Source organism: Culex pipiens, chromosome 2 (genome assembly GCF_016801865.2).
Source record: "Culex pipiens pallens isolate TS chromosome 2, TS_CPP_V2, whole genome shotgun sequence".
NCBI lineage: Eukaryota > Metazoa > Arthropoda > Insecta > Diptera > Culicidae > Culex > Culex pipiens.
The window spans coordinates 195,241,577-195,257,418 of NC_068938.1; the positions used below are offsets into that span (position 1 = coordinate 195,241,577).

General features: G+C 28.8%; 1 protein-coding gene across 2 annotated transcripts in view; it reads right to left on the reverse strand.

Annotated features, from left to right (window-relative positions):
• LOC120422667 (insulin-like receptor) overlaps window positions 1–15,842 on the reverse strand; it is a 97,603-nt gene that overhangs the window by 19,597 nt on the left and 62,164 nt on the right. For both annotated transcript variants that reach the window (XM_039586172.2, XM_039586173.2), the window contains exons 4-5: window positions 8,785–8,962; window positions 3,513–4,149 (exon numbers count right to left, since the gene is read on the reverse strand). In XM_039586172.2, the coding sequence (XP_039442106.1) occupies window positions 3,513–4,149; window positions 8,785–8,962 (815 nt within the window). The remainder of the gene's footprint in view (window positions 1–3,512; window positions 4,150–8,784; window positions 8,963–15,842) is intronic.

Here is a 15,842-nt window from a genome sequence, read left to right on the forward strand (position 1 = left end):
TCGTAAAATACCTAAAATTTGTAAAAGTCGTCAAATTCCTAAAATTCCTTAATTCCTAAAATTTGAAGAATTCATAAAATTCATAAACTTCGTAAAATTCTTGAAATTTGTAAATTAGATAAATTTCCAATATTTCAAAAAAATATAAATAATTAAAAAAAATACAAATTATAGAATTCCTAAACATTTTAAAATTCCTAAAATTTGTAAAAGTCGTCATATTTCATAAATTTTTAAGTATCGTAAAATTCGTAAAAATCGTTAATTTCGTGAAATTAAAAAAAAATGTTGCACAATTCATAAAATTCGTAAAATTAGTAGAATTCGAAAAAATCGTTACATTCCAAAACTTCGAAAAATAACAAAATTTCTAAAATTTTCAAAATTTGTTGAATTCTAAAAAATTGTAAAATTCGTTAATTTAGTAAAATTTGTTAAATTCCCTAAAAAAAATAAAATCGTTAGATTCGAAAAAAAATCTTAAAATTCCTAAAACATTCTAAAATTCCTAAAATTCCTTGATTCTTAAAATTCCTAAGATTTCTTAAATATACTATTTTTTTAAATTTCTGAAATTTGTAGGTGCGTAAAATTTCTAATATTTCAAAAATTCTTAAAATTCAAAAAAAAATGCAATTTGAAAAATTCCTAAAATTTGTTAATTCGTATTTTTTTTAATATTTTAAAAGTTCTTAATATTAAAAAAATGTACCATTTGAAAAATTGGTAAAATTCGTTATGTTCGTAAAAATCGTAAAATTCATAAAATTTGTAAAAGTCGTGAAATTCATAAAAAAAAATTCAAAGGTCGTAAAATTCCTAAAATTCGAAAAAATCATAAAATTCCTAAAATTCGAAAATTTCTAAAACTCGTGAAAGTCGTCAAATTTCATAAATTTTTAAATGCCGTGAAATTCGCAAAAATCGTAAATTTCGTATGATTAAAAAACCGAAAAGTTGTAAAAGTTGCACAAATCATAAAATTCGTACAAATCGTAAAATTCCTTTGATTTGTAAAAGTCTTTAAATTCGAAAAACATTAAAAAAATTTGTAGAATTCGAAAAAAAATGAAATTCCTTAAATTCTAAAAATAATAAAATCTTTAAAATTTCCAAAATTTGTTGAATTTGAAAAATTCGTAAAATTCGTTGATTCCGTAAAATTTGTTAAATTCCAAAAATTAAAAAAATAGATTTGGAATTTATAATTTTTAAAAATTTCCTAATATTCCTAAAATTCTGAAAATTCCTAAAATTCCTAAAATTCCTAAAATTCCTAAAATTCCTAAAATTCCTTAAATTCCTAATGCTCCTAAAATTCTTAAAATTCCTAAAATTCTTAAAATTGAAAAATTAAATATAATTTGAAAAACTGGTAAAATTTGTTATGTTCGTAAAAATCGTAAAAACCTAAAATTTGTAAAAGTCGTCAAATTCCTAAAATTCTTAAAATTCCTTAAATTCCTAAAATTTTAAAAATTCATAAAATTCCTAAACTTCGTAAAAGTCTTGAAATTTGTTAATTCATTAAATTTCTTATATTTTAAAAAAATATTGAAAAAAAAAAATAAAAATACAAATTAAAGAATTCCTAAGCTATGTAAAATTCCTAAAATTTGTAAAAGTCGTCAATTCCATAAATTTGTAAATGTCCAAAAATTCGTAAAAATCGTAAATTTCGTGAAATTAAAACAAAAAAGGTTGTACAATTCATAAAATTTGTAGAATTTAACAAAACCGTAACATTCCGAAAATTCGGAAAATAACAAAATTTCTAAAATTTACAAAATTTGTTGAAATTAAAATTTTAAAATATATTTGAAATATTATTTGAAAAATTGGTAACATTCGTTATGTTCGTAAAAATCGTTAAATTCCTAAAATTTGTAAAAGTTGTGAAATTCCTAAAATTCCTAAAATATTCAAAAGTTTTTTATTCCTAAAATTCGAAAAATTCATAACATTCCTAAATTAGAAAATTCCTAAAATTTGTAGAAGCCGTCTCATAAATTTTTAAATGTCGTAAAATTCGTAAAAATCGTAAATTTTGTGAAATTTAAAGAAAACCCAAAAAATTTTAAAAGTAGCACAATTCATAAAATTTGTACAATCCGTAAAATTCCTATAATTTGTGAAAGTCTTTAAATTCGTAAAACATTGTAATTTGTAGAATTCGAAAAAATCGTAAAATTCCTTAAATTCAAAAAAAAAATCTTGAAAATTTCAAAAAATTATTGAATTTGAAAAAATTGTAAAATTCGTTAATTCCGTGAATTTTGTTAAATTCTTAAAATTAAAAAAAATGATTTGGAATTTAAAAAATCTCAAAATTCCAAAATTCCTAAAATAACTAAATTTCCTCAAATTCCTAAAATTCTTAAAATTCCTAATATTCCTAAAATTCCAAACATTTCCAAATTTCGAAAAATTTGTTAATTTCATAATATTGAAAAAGTCGTCAAATTCCTAAAATTCTTAAAATACGTTAAATTTGTAACGATCGTAAATTTCATAAATTTTGAAAATTTTGCAAATTTAGTAAATTTTGTGAAATTCGTAGAATTTTCAAAATTGTATTTGTGATTTGTAAAATTTGAAAAAATCGTCAATTTGTTAATTTTTTTTTGTATTTTTGTATTTTTGTATTTTTGTATTTTTGTATTTTTGTATTTTTGTATTTTTGTATTTTTGTATTTTTGTATTTTTGTATTTTTGTATTTTTGTATTTTTGTATTTTTGTATTTTTGTATTTTTGTATTTTTGTATTTTTGTATTTTTGTATTTTTGTATTTTTGTATTTTTGTATTTTTGTATTTTTGTATTTTTGTATTTTTGTATTTTTGTATTTTTGTATTTTTGTATTTTTGTATTTTTGTATTTTTGTATTTTTGTATTTTTGTATTTTTGTATTTTTGTATTTTTGTATTTTTGTATTTTTGTATTTTTGTATTTTTGTATTTTTGTATTTTTGTATTTTTGTATTTTTGTATTTTTGTATTTTTGTATTTTTGTATTTTTGTATTTTTGTATTTTTGTATTTTTTTATTTTTGTATTTTTGTATTTTTGTATTTTTGCATTTTTGTATTTTTGTATTTTTGTATTTTTGTATTTTTGTATTTTTGTATTTTTGTATTTTTGTATTTTTGTATTTTTGTATTTTTGTATTTTTGTATTTTTGTATTTTTGTATTTTTGTATTTTTGTATTTTTGTATTTTTGTATTTTTGTATTTTTGTATTTTTGTATTTTTGTATTTTTGTATTTTTGTATTTTTGTATTTTTGTATTTTTGTATTTTTGTATTTTTGTATTTTTGTATTTTTGTATTTTTGTATTTTTGTATTTTTGTATTTTTGTATTTTTGTATTTTTGTATTTTTGTATTTTTGTATTTTTGTATTTTTGTATTTTTGTATTTTTGTATTTTTGTATTTTTGTATTTTTGTATTTTTGTATTTTTGTATTTTTGTATTTTTGTATTTTTGTATTTTTGTACAAACACAACACAACTTACTTTGAGATTTTCGACTCCGTGCCTCCTATCTTCTTCAAGTTCTTAAAGAACCCCAGCGACAGCAGCGGGTACGATCGTATCACCTTCAAGAACCCCGTAATCTCCGTAATCGTCCTCAGATACTCCTCCAGCTCCTTCACGATATTCTCCCCACCCCTGCTCCTCAACTGTATCGTCAACGATCCCTCGATAATCTCGCAATCCTTCAGCGTCTGCACCTGCTGAATATTGTCGATGCTCGCCCCGCGACACTTCTTCAAGCAACCTCCCTTCTCACACTTCTTGCAAACCCGCCGCCCGTTCACCACATCAACCTCGTACAGCACCGGACAATCCATCGTACAGCTCCCGTTGTGCGGGATGAACGGAAACGCCGCCTTGTTCTCGCCGGTGTCCTCCGAAATTGGCCGCTTCAACGCGTAACACTGCTCAGCCGTGAGGCACCGGAAGTGATGGTCGTACAGATTCGCCGGACACTTGGTCAGACAGCGCCGATCGCCGGCCGGATCGATGCTAAACGAGCGGCACACCCGGCACGCCGTCGGATTGCCCGGCTCGCAGCCGCCGATGCACGACTCGTCGCAGCACTGGCCGTCCGCGTTGCACGAGTACGTGCCGTTGCAGTGCTTGGGGCACTCTGTGAAAGGAAAAGGGAAATGGGAAAAATTGCATTAGATTTTGAAACGTGAAAACAATAATTTAAAAATTACAGCTGACTAGTATCTAGTCTGTAATAACGGTCCGATTATCTTTTGAAAGTATTGAAATATTGTTCATAACATGAAGCACATCTTCCTGTTTTTTCTTCTTTTTTTGACATATTTTTTTCTATGAAAAATTCAATTTTAGGAAAAAGATTGCCGCCTAATATTTTGAGGAAATTCAAAAGGGAGGGGAGGGGGCGGGGGCACAAGCCTGAAAAAATTGCAATGGCCTAAAAAGACCCAACATTTTTTATAGACTATTACAATTTGAGAGTATTTAGTGTAAAATACTCAAATGATCCTAGTTTCAATTGCTTACAGTTTTTTTTTCTTTTTTTTTCATAAAATTATTTTTATTAGGTCCTTTTCAGTACTGGGACCTGGTAAGGACCAAGTTGGTTTTTGTAATAACATTTTACTTAAAGCTAAGAGTGATTACAGAGGAAATTGGTTAGAGTTTACGGTATAAAAAATCAACTACCACCTTTGTAAAACTATCACAATTTTCTTATTTTTCAATATTGCAATTAAATTGCAAGATTTTTGTAAGATTTCACTACAATGTTGAGTTAAGTTGCTGTTAAATTAAATTTTTCACAAAATCTTTTTTTTATTTTTAAAAGTGATTCAAATAATTTCAAAAGTATTTGTTTTCAAATAGTAAACATTTGGTAAACAAATGATTGCAAAACAACTGAACGAGTGTGAAAAGCATTTTTTAAATATTTTTTGGTAAATTGCAGACATTTTTTTTATTTTTGTTCATTTATTTCGGGACAACGAACGACCAAGAACGTTAAAGTAGCCTCAAATATTTATTAGTATTTTTAAACAGCCAAGTGTTTGAAAAACAGAACGAAGATTTTGTCTCCACAACATCCAAAAATTTCAAGGGACCATCCATAAACCACGTGGACACATTTTCATGAAAACAAAACTATTTTTTTTATAGTTTGCAGTATGAGTATAAAATGACGCAAAATTTTGAAATGCTTTAAAATATATTTGGAGTTTGTAGTGTAAAATAATCCAGCTATAACAAAAAGACATATTTTATTGAAAACATGTGTTTATTTTGTGAAATTTTCTGCTCTTTTCAATAAAAAAATATTTTGAAATTTTTAAATCTGGACTAGCATTTTAAATTGTCAACAATAAGTATTTTAAAAGAAGTTCTTGATTTGACAATTTTGAAATTATTTTTATTAAAAAGAGCAGTAAATTTCCCAAAAAATATCATTTTAAATTGAAAATCGAGCCCTTCTTTTCCAATATATTGATTGCGATCAAAAAAAAGGTTTATTAGATGAAATCTTTTTTTTTACAAAGTTTAAACTCTTAGAATGAATAAAAAAAATACCTATTTTGGAAATTCACCTTTGAGCGATAAAAAATCAAATTAGAAAATCGGAAAATATTTTTTGTGCCAACTTTTTTTCTGAGAAATCCCTTCTCAAGACACAGTTTTTTCGAATATTAACATGCCCATTTTGTATGACCAGCCCTCAAAATTGAATGAAAAAAAAACTAAAAAATCTTCAAAAAAAATTGCGAAATTCTAAAGATTAACTAAACTTTTGAATAATAAAAAAAAATACCGTCAAAAAAACATTTGAAGCAATTTTTATATATTCAAGAATTTTTCAAAAATCTTTTCTTCGGGAAACTATCTATTGATACTACTCTTTTATTCATAAGTTGAGCAGTTCTCTACACATCAGTCTTTTTTTATTTAATTTTTTGTATTTTTTTAATCCGGCTGAAACTTTTTTGGTGCCCAAAGAAGCCATTTTGCATCATTAGTTTGTCCATATAATTTTCCATACAATTTTTTCAGGTGTCCATACAAAAATGATATGTGATAATTCAAAAATCTGTATCTTCTGAAGGAATTTTTTGATCGATTTGGTGTCTTCGGCAAAGTAATAGGTATGAATATGGACTACACTGAAAAAATAATACACGGTATAAAAAAAATGGTGATTTTTAATTTCACTTTTTGCCACTAAAACTTGATTTGCAACAAAAACTTTATTTTTAATTTTTTTATATGTTTTAGAGGACATCAGATTCAAACTTTTCAGAAATTTCCAGAATGGGCAAAAAATCTTTGACCGAATTATGATTTTTGAAATCAATACAGATTTTTTCAAAAAATCGATGTAAAAACGAACTTGCAATCAAAAAGTACTTTGCAAGTTATAGCCATTTTAAGATAACTTTTTTCAAAATAGTCGCAGTTATTCAATATGAGAAACAATATTTTCGAAAATTTAAAAACGAAACTAACATTTCAAAACAAACATTGAATGTTTGGCCCTTTTGATATGTAAGTCTTGATTTTAAATTTCGGAAAATTTCACGAGTGTTTCATATTTTAACATTGTAAATCGGATTTATAGTTGCTGAGATATCGACATTAGAAAATGATGGGTTGTTTGGGGGAGACTTAGAAAACATCAATTTTCCTGTTTTTAAATTTTTGCACACCCAACCGGCGGTCGCATGATTGTGATGCATGGCGGCATGAAAGTATATCAGAATCTGCATGAAATCTGTCCTCATGCATTTTTTGCGATATAGGGGTATGACATTTTTGCCCGTTACCGACAATTATCGACATTACCGACGGCTGAATGATTGTATTGCAGAAAAAAAAATCTTAACAGAACGAGGATTGAACCATCATCTTCTAGGTTGCTGATCCGACACGCTACCACAGCGCCATGGACGCTTGATGAATTGTGAGGGACAGAGCGCGAACATATTGTTCTCTCTGGAGTGTTGCGCGGGTACGCGCCAGCATTCTATGTGTTGGTGAGAACTGCAGATCGTTGACATGTTTACAAGCGGGCAAAATTGAGCTATGAGCTTGCTGCAAAAACTGTTATAAAATGTAACATTTTCTGTAGCAAATCCACTGCTGCAGATTTTGAGCTATATATTTCCTTTGGGTGCATGGCAATATCTCAACAACTAAAGGTCGTATCAACAAAGTTCCAAAAAGTTAAATATTGAGAATTTTCTTAGCTCTTCAAACATTTTTTTTTTTTTCGAAGGTGGCAAACATAAGCATTAATAAAAAAAATGAATAACTGTGACTATTTTGAAAAAAAGTTACCTAAAAATGGCTAAAACTTGCAAACGGTGCACTTTATCAAAATTTCACTACATTACTTTTTGATTGCAAATTTAATTTTTCATCGAAAATGAAGTTGAAAAATTTTTGCTACCAATATTTCGATTTTTTGAAAAAAAAAACTGTATTGATTAAAACATTCATAATTAGGTCAAAGATTTTTTGTCCATTCTGGAAATTTTTGAATGGTTGATATTTGATGTCCTCTAAAACATATCAGAAAATGAAAAAAAATAAAAAATGTATTTTTTTGCAAAATCAAGTTTTAGTGACAAAAAGTGAAATTAAAAATCACCATTTCTTTTACCGTGTATATTTTTTTTTCAGTGTAGTCCACATCCATACCTACAACTTTGCCGAAATCACCAAATCGATCAAAAAATTCATTCAAAAGATTTCATGCATCATTTTTGTATGGACAGCTGCCAAATTTGTATGGAAAATTATATGAACGAACTAATGATGCAAAATGGCTTCTTTGGGTATACCGAACCCGGGCAGACGGTAATAACAAAATTCATGCCATTTCAATAACAAATACTGTTAAAATAACAAAAAAAGTTATGGAATATTCATACAAAATCCATTTTTGCATAAGAGCTTATTAACAGTTTATGTTATCATAACCAAATTTGTTATTGGTCTGATATTGGTTGAATGCCAACACAACTTTGGAATAACATTTATTGTTATGGAAGAATAACTCCAATTGTTATTGGGATGATCGGATTAGTTGTTAAAATAACAAAAAAGAATAACAAAGATTTGTTCGAAGAATAACGGAAAATGTTATTAGTCTGTTATTGCAATAACAAACCAATAACAAAAAAATCATAACGGCGAATAACAAATATTGTTATAAATAACATAAAATGTTATTGGCCTAGTATTTTCAAATAACAAAAAATGTTATTCCCACGTTATTTCCGTCTGCTCGGGAAGGCACCAAAAAAGTTTCAGTCGGATTAAAAAATACAAAAAATAAAAATTAAGAAATATACCGTTTTCGTACAGATTTGCTCAGTTCTGGAGTTATTTTTATTTTATTTTATTTTTTTAAAGGTTCAAAAAACCAAATTTCCAGTTTTTTTGCTTTTTTTGTGATTTTTTATTTTTGAAACCGCCTTGAGTCAGAGGTATTGCTTTTTTGAGTAAATTAGAACATACAAAAAAAACTGTTTTTTGTAAATTTCATTTTTTGTTGAAAAAAGGAAATAAAAAAAATAGTAAAGTATCATTTCTGTGAGTTTCAAAATTAAGACTTTGTTGAAAAATCCTGAAAATTTGTTTTTATTTAAAAGTAGCAACAATCGTAAATTTTAGCTTGATTGAGTTAAAACATCATTTTTGCATAAATTAACAAACGTGAAATAATCTCAGAAACTAATATACAATTCGAAAGATTAAATAAAAAGCTACAATTACTCACTATTTTGGCAGTGTTTGCTGTTCCAGCAGAGCTTCTTCGCCATCTTGCTGTCGCCGGACGTGACCGCCAGCTGCGTCGTTAGGCCCTTGGTGGCGTTCGGGCACTGCTTCCGGGTCCCGTTCACCCGTTCGTCCGTTTCCGCCGGACAGATCGGGCACACGTCATCCTTTTGATTGTCCTAAAATTAAAAAAAAATATCTAATTAGAATTGAACGGCCAATGATCTTTTGGAGGAAATGGTGAAACCTTCCCTCGGCCAACAGTCTAGACTCGAGGTTGGCGTAATTGAACACCGTCAACAAAACACAAAGCAACTGCTTGTTGAATTCTATTTGTTTTTCTTCTGTCAACTTTTGCACATTTTTTCCATTCGATTTATTTACATTGTTTGTTTTTGCGAAATGTGCAAAACATTCAATAAACGCGATGCGTAGCATAAACACAGTTATTCACTTTAATCGGTGTTGAGCAACTCGTAAACTGATGTCTAAGAATGTGCTTCATAAAGAGGAAAAATTGGCTTGCATGAATGGCTGACGCAATTTGCTTCAATTATTTGTAGTACTTAAGTATATCTGATTTTTATCCTGAAATTTTTTGAGTTTTTTTTTAGAGTTGAAATATTCAATTGAAATTTAAAAATAAATATCACAATATAAATTGAAAAAATTTTATATACTCATCGCAAATTTCATCCTAAATAACCTCAACTAACCAAATGCTTCAGCACAGCTTTCATCCCGCAAATCCAGTTTAAATCGCTCAATTACTTCATTCACCATTAGAAGAGTGAGAGAGAGAAACGGAGGCCAACACACACACATATCGGCTCAAATGGTTGAAGCCTTCCACTTTTGGCATTATGCCTTTTTATTTTATTTTTTTGCTCAACAACTTCCCAGCATCATCATCATCTTTGCGAATCGCGCAGAAAAAAAAATACAAACCCCGACAAAGCTCTTTAACTAAAACACAGCTTAAAAGTAGTTTGCGAGTGAGCGAGAGAGAGAGACACATAAAAAAAAACAGAGAGAAGAGAGAGTGGCAGAAAAATTGGCCCTCGAACTCCAAACTTCCACATTCCATTCTCACGTGCTCATTTTGAGCGTTCGTTCTCTTCTTTGCTTTCTTCTTTCTAAATATATATATTTTATCTTTTCGTTTTTGTTTCTCTGCTTTTTTCTTCTGCTTTCAATCGTTCACTTTTCATGCTTTTTTTTGCCTTCTCCTCAAATCGTGCTGCTTTTGGCATTTATACTTTCTCTCTGTTTTATTTATTTTTTGCTTGAATGCTCTCATCTTGGTTTGGATGGAAACTGCATCTTATTTAAAATCATTTAAATTTGCAAAACTGTTATTGAAAAATATCTCATTAAAAATGTTTGATGAAAACCTAAAAAAATCAAACTAAAAACATTCAAAAGCTCCCTCTCTCTCTCAATACAAAAGAGAGAGAGAGAGAAAAACTGTTTCATTCACGAAAGATCAACTTGCGTTGTTGCCTTGTGTTGGTATTGGGCTTAAGCATGTTGTGTGTTGCACTTGAAGAAGAAAAGGAGAAAGAGCTGAATGAACGGAACATTTTTGGAATTCTTTCCCTGTGGGGCTCTGCAGGCAGGTTTTGCTCTGTGGCTCCCAAAAACGGCCACAGAAATGTGCTAACATGGGCAGAGATGATCAATCAGTTGTGACTCGTTGCGGCAACGGAGCAGACTAATTTATTGAGTTTAAGAAGGAGGGTATTGTTGTTGAGGTGAAAACTAGTTTGAAACGCTTGCCCAATGGGACATTTTTTAAATTAAAGATTTCTTGGAATTAAATTAATTTGCTAAATTTACTCAAGCGAATATCATTTGCCAAAATTATCCTCCATTTTCTTTTAAGTTATATCTTCAAATAAAGAAAAAAAAGTTTTAAATTTTATTTTCTTATTTTAACATAAAATTTGAGATCTGGAACCCCGTTTTAGTCAAATTTGAATAGTTTAATCACAAAATGCATATTTTCATTACTTCATCGCAGCCATTTTGAACGCCATATTGGAATGGAATATTCGATTCCATTTTTGCATAAGAGTTGAACAACAGTTTATGTTATCATAACAAATTTGTTTATTGGTCTGATATTAATTGAAAGCCAAAACAACTTGGAAATAACATTTTTTGTTATGGAAGAATAACTCCAACTGTTATTGGGATGATCGGATTTGTTTTTTAAATTATAAAAAATAATAACAAAAATTTGTTCGAAGAATAACCGAAAACGTCATTAGTCTGTTATTACAATAAAAATCGAATAACAAAAAAATCATAACGACGAATAACAAATATTGTTATAAATAACAAAAAAATGTTATTGGTCTAGTATTTTCAAATATCAAAAAAATGTTATTCCAAAATTATCACCGTTTGCTCGGGTAAAGAAATTAAAAAAAAAATGCATTTTTTAATTTGACTAAAATGAAATCGCAGAACTCAAATTTGATGTAAAAATAAGAAAAAAAAGGATTTTTTTTGTTTTTTTGGCCCAAACAAACCTTCAGATAATCTAGTCTGAACTGTGCAGGGATCCTACCTAAGCTCAACAATCAAAAATAAGACAACAAAAAAATAACAATTTCGTGATTCGATTATCTGAAGCAAATTATCTAACATTGATTTCAAAGCTTCCATAGAGCAATCCCAGCTCAAATCAAGATTTTTTCTGGTACTTTTGTACCCGACCCTCTCCGATTTCATTGAAACTTTGTAGACATGTTATATGGTGTCAATTGTACTCGAAAATAACATTTGAGAAGGGTGAATGTTATTTATAATTTTTTGTATTTTGAAATTTAAAAATTACTGTATCTCGATGCAACTGGCTATCTGAAAAAAAATACACTGAAACAAAAATACACGCCTCTTCTATGAGATTTTATGATTTTTAATTATAAATGTTGAAATTTAAAGTGGTGTCACGATTTTTTTTTCGTTCAAAATTTTTGTGAAAATAGCCTAAGATGTTACAAAGAGACTCACGAAAAATGCAGGATGGTATGTCTCTCCTAAAAAATACAAAAATCATTTACTAAAACTGCTTGCTAGCTTGAAAAGTGGTCTAAACGTAAAAATTTTTAAATTCCGATAGTGGGAAACGACTTGCCAGACAATTTTACATAAAAATCTCCATATAGACCATTGTCCTATGTCAAATCCTTGGGAAAATACAGAGGTTTTAAAAATAAAAATGTCGAAAAAATTGATTTTTTTGTGGTTTTTGGCAATTTCTATATGACAGACTTGATTTTTCAGTCTTGTAAATATTTTTACCGGAAGGCTCGTCCAATTGCCCATAAGTTTGCCTTTGAGAACTTTTCAATTTGCCTCGTTTTAATATTTATTTTTAAAACCGCTGTATCTTCCCAAGGAATGGACTTACGACAATGATCAATATAGAGTTTTTTATTTAAAACTGTCTGGGAAATCGATTTCCATTATCAATTTTTAAAAAATTTGACGTTAAGACCACTTTTCAAAAAAACAGTTTTAGTAAATGATTTTTGCATTTATTAGGAGAGACATACCATCCTTAAAATTTTACTTTTATAGTTAATAATTAAAAATCTCATAGAAGTGGCGTGTATTTTTGTTTCAGTGTATTGTTTTTCTCATGAAGCCAGTCGAATTTCCTACAAGTTTGTCTTTGAACACATTTTGATACGATGCAACAGCTTCGAGATACAGTAATTTTTAAATTGCAAAATACAAAAATATATAAATAACTTTCGCCCTTCTCAAATATTATTTTCGAGTACAATTGGCTCCATACACACAAAATGGCTTATATAGGCCTAGGGTAACATGTCTACAAAGTTTCATTGAAATCGGAGAGGGTCGGGTACAAAAGTACCAGAAAAATTACTGATTTCAGCTGGAATTGGTTCATAAAGAAATTTGCTTTTTTTTATGATTTATTAAGTTTTGAAACATATATACTAAAAAATAACAAATTAATTAATATTGAAATTTTCTTAATTCGCAATATGAATACTAAATCGAAATTTTGAATGCAGTATTGATATAGAATAGTTTTTTTTTAAATATGCGGGTTTAAAAAAAATTTTTTTGAATATTTTAAATATGGTCATCAAACGAACAAAATTGTGTATGCCGGGTTTGTTTTTTTGTGAAATAAGTTATTATCACAAAATGCCTTGTTTTTCAAAAATTCTCAAATTTCAACAGAAAAAACGGTATATTAATAGTATGGGAATTTGTAAAAACTTGAATGTTTGCAAGAAATACTTAGACACTCGTTGATACTTATACTAAAAATCATAAAAAAAATAATATAAAAATATGGTATTTCATGAAAATTTTAGTATATTACGATTTTTTTTTAAATAATGCGAAAACGTGAGCAAAATTTCACGTCGTTTGATAAACAAATTGCAAATTGCAAATTATGAAAATTTTAGTGTTTTAGAAAAAAAAGGTAATTTGTGAAACTATGAGTATTTTCCAAAATAAAAACACTTGAATAAGCTGAAAAAAAAATTGAACATTTCACTTCGTTTGATAACCATATTGCAAAAATTTTCTTAAGAAAATATAGCGAATCAAAGAAATTTGAGTATTTTAGAAAAATACGTTATTTTGTGTCACAAAAAAAATTAAGGGTGCACAGCAACCAAAGAAGTTGTTGTCTTCTTATTCCAAAGTTGTCAAACTTACGAACCCAATCCTGCAAAAATCAAATTGTAAAAATAGCCAAATTTTGTTGTAAACTATTTTGTAGGCAGCACTTTAAGGGATGAATAAAAAAATATATCGATAGTTCTGTAGTTTTGAAGAAATTAAAATGTCAGTAACAAAAATCCGGGTGCAAAAGCTCTGGTTGGTGTGCTCCTTTACAGTGAAAATGCATTTATAATTTCATATCGTTTAGTTCTCATATTGCAAATAAAGAAATTTGAGTATTTTCTAAAAAAATCTGTATTTCATGAAAAATAAATAGTATTTAATAACATATTTTCATGAAAATTGGTCCATAAACCAGGGGGCATTTTTTCAAATTTTAATGAAAATAGAAGTCTTATCAACTGAAAACAATCTAAAATGCATTTTTCTGCATTGATAATAATGTTTTGATTTTTTATGAAATTCCGATGTACAGCACCACAAAAACTTTTATATTCGCAAAAAAATTGTTTCGTCATTATTAAGATATTTTGGAAACTAATTACAACGCATTTTAAAACACTTTTTACATTCAAATATTGAAACCATGGCTTGTTTTTGCAACGGCCTAACTAGATTATTTAAAAAAAAATCTTAGTGAAAGAATTGGAATTTTAACATAATATGGTTGGTTTAGGTCAATTTTAGGGTAAATAGAAAACTGAATTTTCGTCCGACATCGTCGATAAGATTATCAGAGATAGAATTATCGAAATAATGAAGACGATAGATTATCGTTATCGGAAAGACCTTAAAAATTCCGTTTGAAAAAAAATCACCTAGAACAAAATGAATTAAAAAAATACAAAATTTTAATTGTTATTCAAATATAAGGTTAAACTATGTACATTATTGTTTCTTAAATATTAAAGTCTTGAATCTTTAACTGTTCCATCAATCAGATTTGAAAAAAAGTCTCATAAAGTATTAATCAGCTCAATTTATAACATCCAGTTATCTGCATTTGCCACTCTCCTACATTCCAATCGCTCACAATCCATCAACCAATATTTCCCACAGAGTTTCAGGCCCCAAATTCCTCCACCTTTAGGCTGAATGACTGACTTGGCATCACCCCCTGACTTCCTCCCCCTCCCCCAGCCACCCCACCAAAAAAAAGCACTAAAGGTGTCAATCAGCAGCCTCAAAAGCCACCACGACGACGACGACGGTGGCAGCCCCAAAAAGAAAAATAACCGCGGCTCAAGGGGAAAAAAAATAGTTCCGGGTTCAAAAAACCCCCTCCCAAAAGCCGTCCGATTGAGCAATAAGGGATTATAGATGAACGCCTAAGAAAAAAAAACCTCCCTCCCAACTAATAACAACTCTTGAACGCGCGAATTCACGGCCCAGCTCCAATCCCACAATGTGCATTAGAGAGAGAGAGAGCAAATTCCTTCACGCGGGTTTCCATAAATGGTTTTCGCGAAAAGATTTTTGCAAACCCACCACGAGAGCAGATGGGAGGGGGGGGGGGAGGGAGGCATGAATTTGCAGAAAATCGAAAGAGGAGAGAGGTATAGATGAACTTCCCCTTAACCCTCAAATGATCAATTTTGCTTTTTAAGTTAAATTTTTTAAATTTTAAAGTTTGGGGTTTCTTATAAAGTTCCTGCATATTTTTGATCTATGTTTGTTTCCTTTCTGGGCAGGTCTCAAAATTAAGTTATTTTTTCTAATGAAAATAAAAAAAATCGGCATAAAATTAGAACAAAAATTGTTCTATTTATAATTTTTACATTTTTATTGACGATATTAATTAAACGGGTAATTTTCCAAATTTTGTTCCCTGATCACAAATCCGAGGTCCGTTTCCGATACCTCGTGACGGTGAAGCGGTATGACCCCTTTCAATTTAGAACATTCGAAAAAATATGTGTTTTTCAGTAATTTGCAGCCTGAATTCAGAATTACCCTATTTTTCATCGAAACAAATACAAAATAAGTTTCAAAATTTTCTGCGATTTTTTGTTACTTTGTTGTAAAAAATTGCGAGATTTGTCATTTTATGAGACATTTTATGTGTTTTTTTGTATCTGCAATAACCTAACTTTTTTATCAAAATTTCGCATTTTTTTGTAACTTTGCACCCAATTTATTGTTTCAATATTAATACTTGCATTAAACACGAAAACACCCGAAAATATATAACAAAAAATTAAAGTGGCCAGCCCTACTGCACCGAGTTAATCGCAGAGAGGATTCTGATCCGACATACCGTATCAAGGCGCTTCGAAATCATGGTTGAGCAGTTTTAAGATGTTAAAAGAACGATTTGTCGTGATGTAGAAATATGTTGGTACAATAAAAAACGGATTTTCTTTATGATTTGAAAAC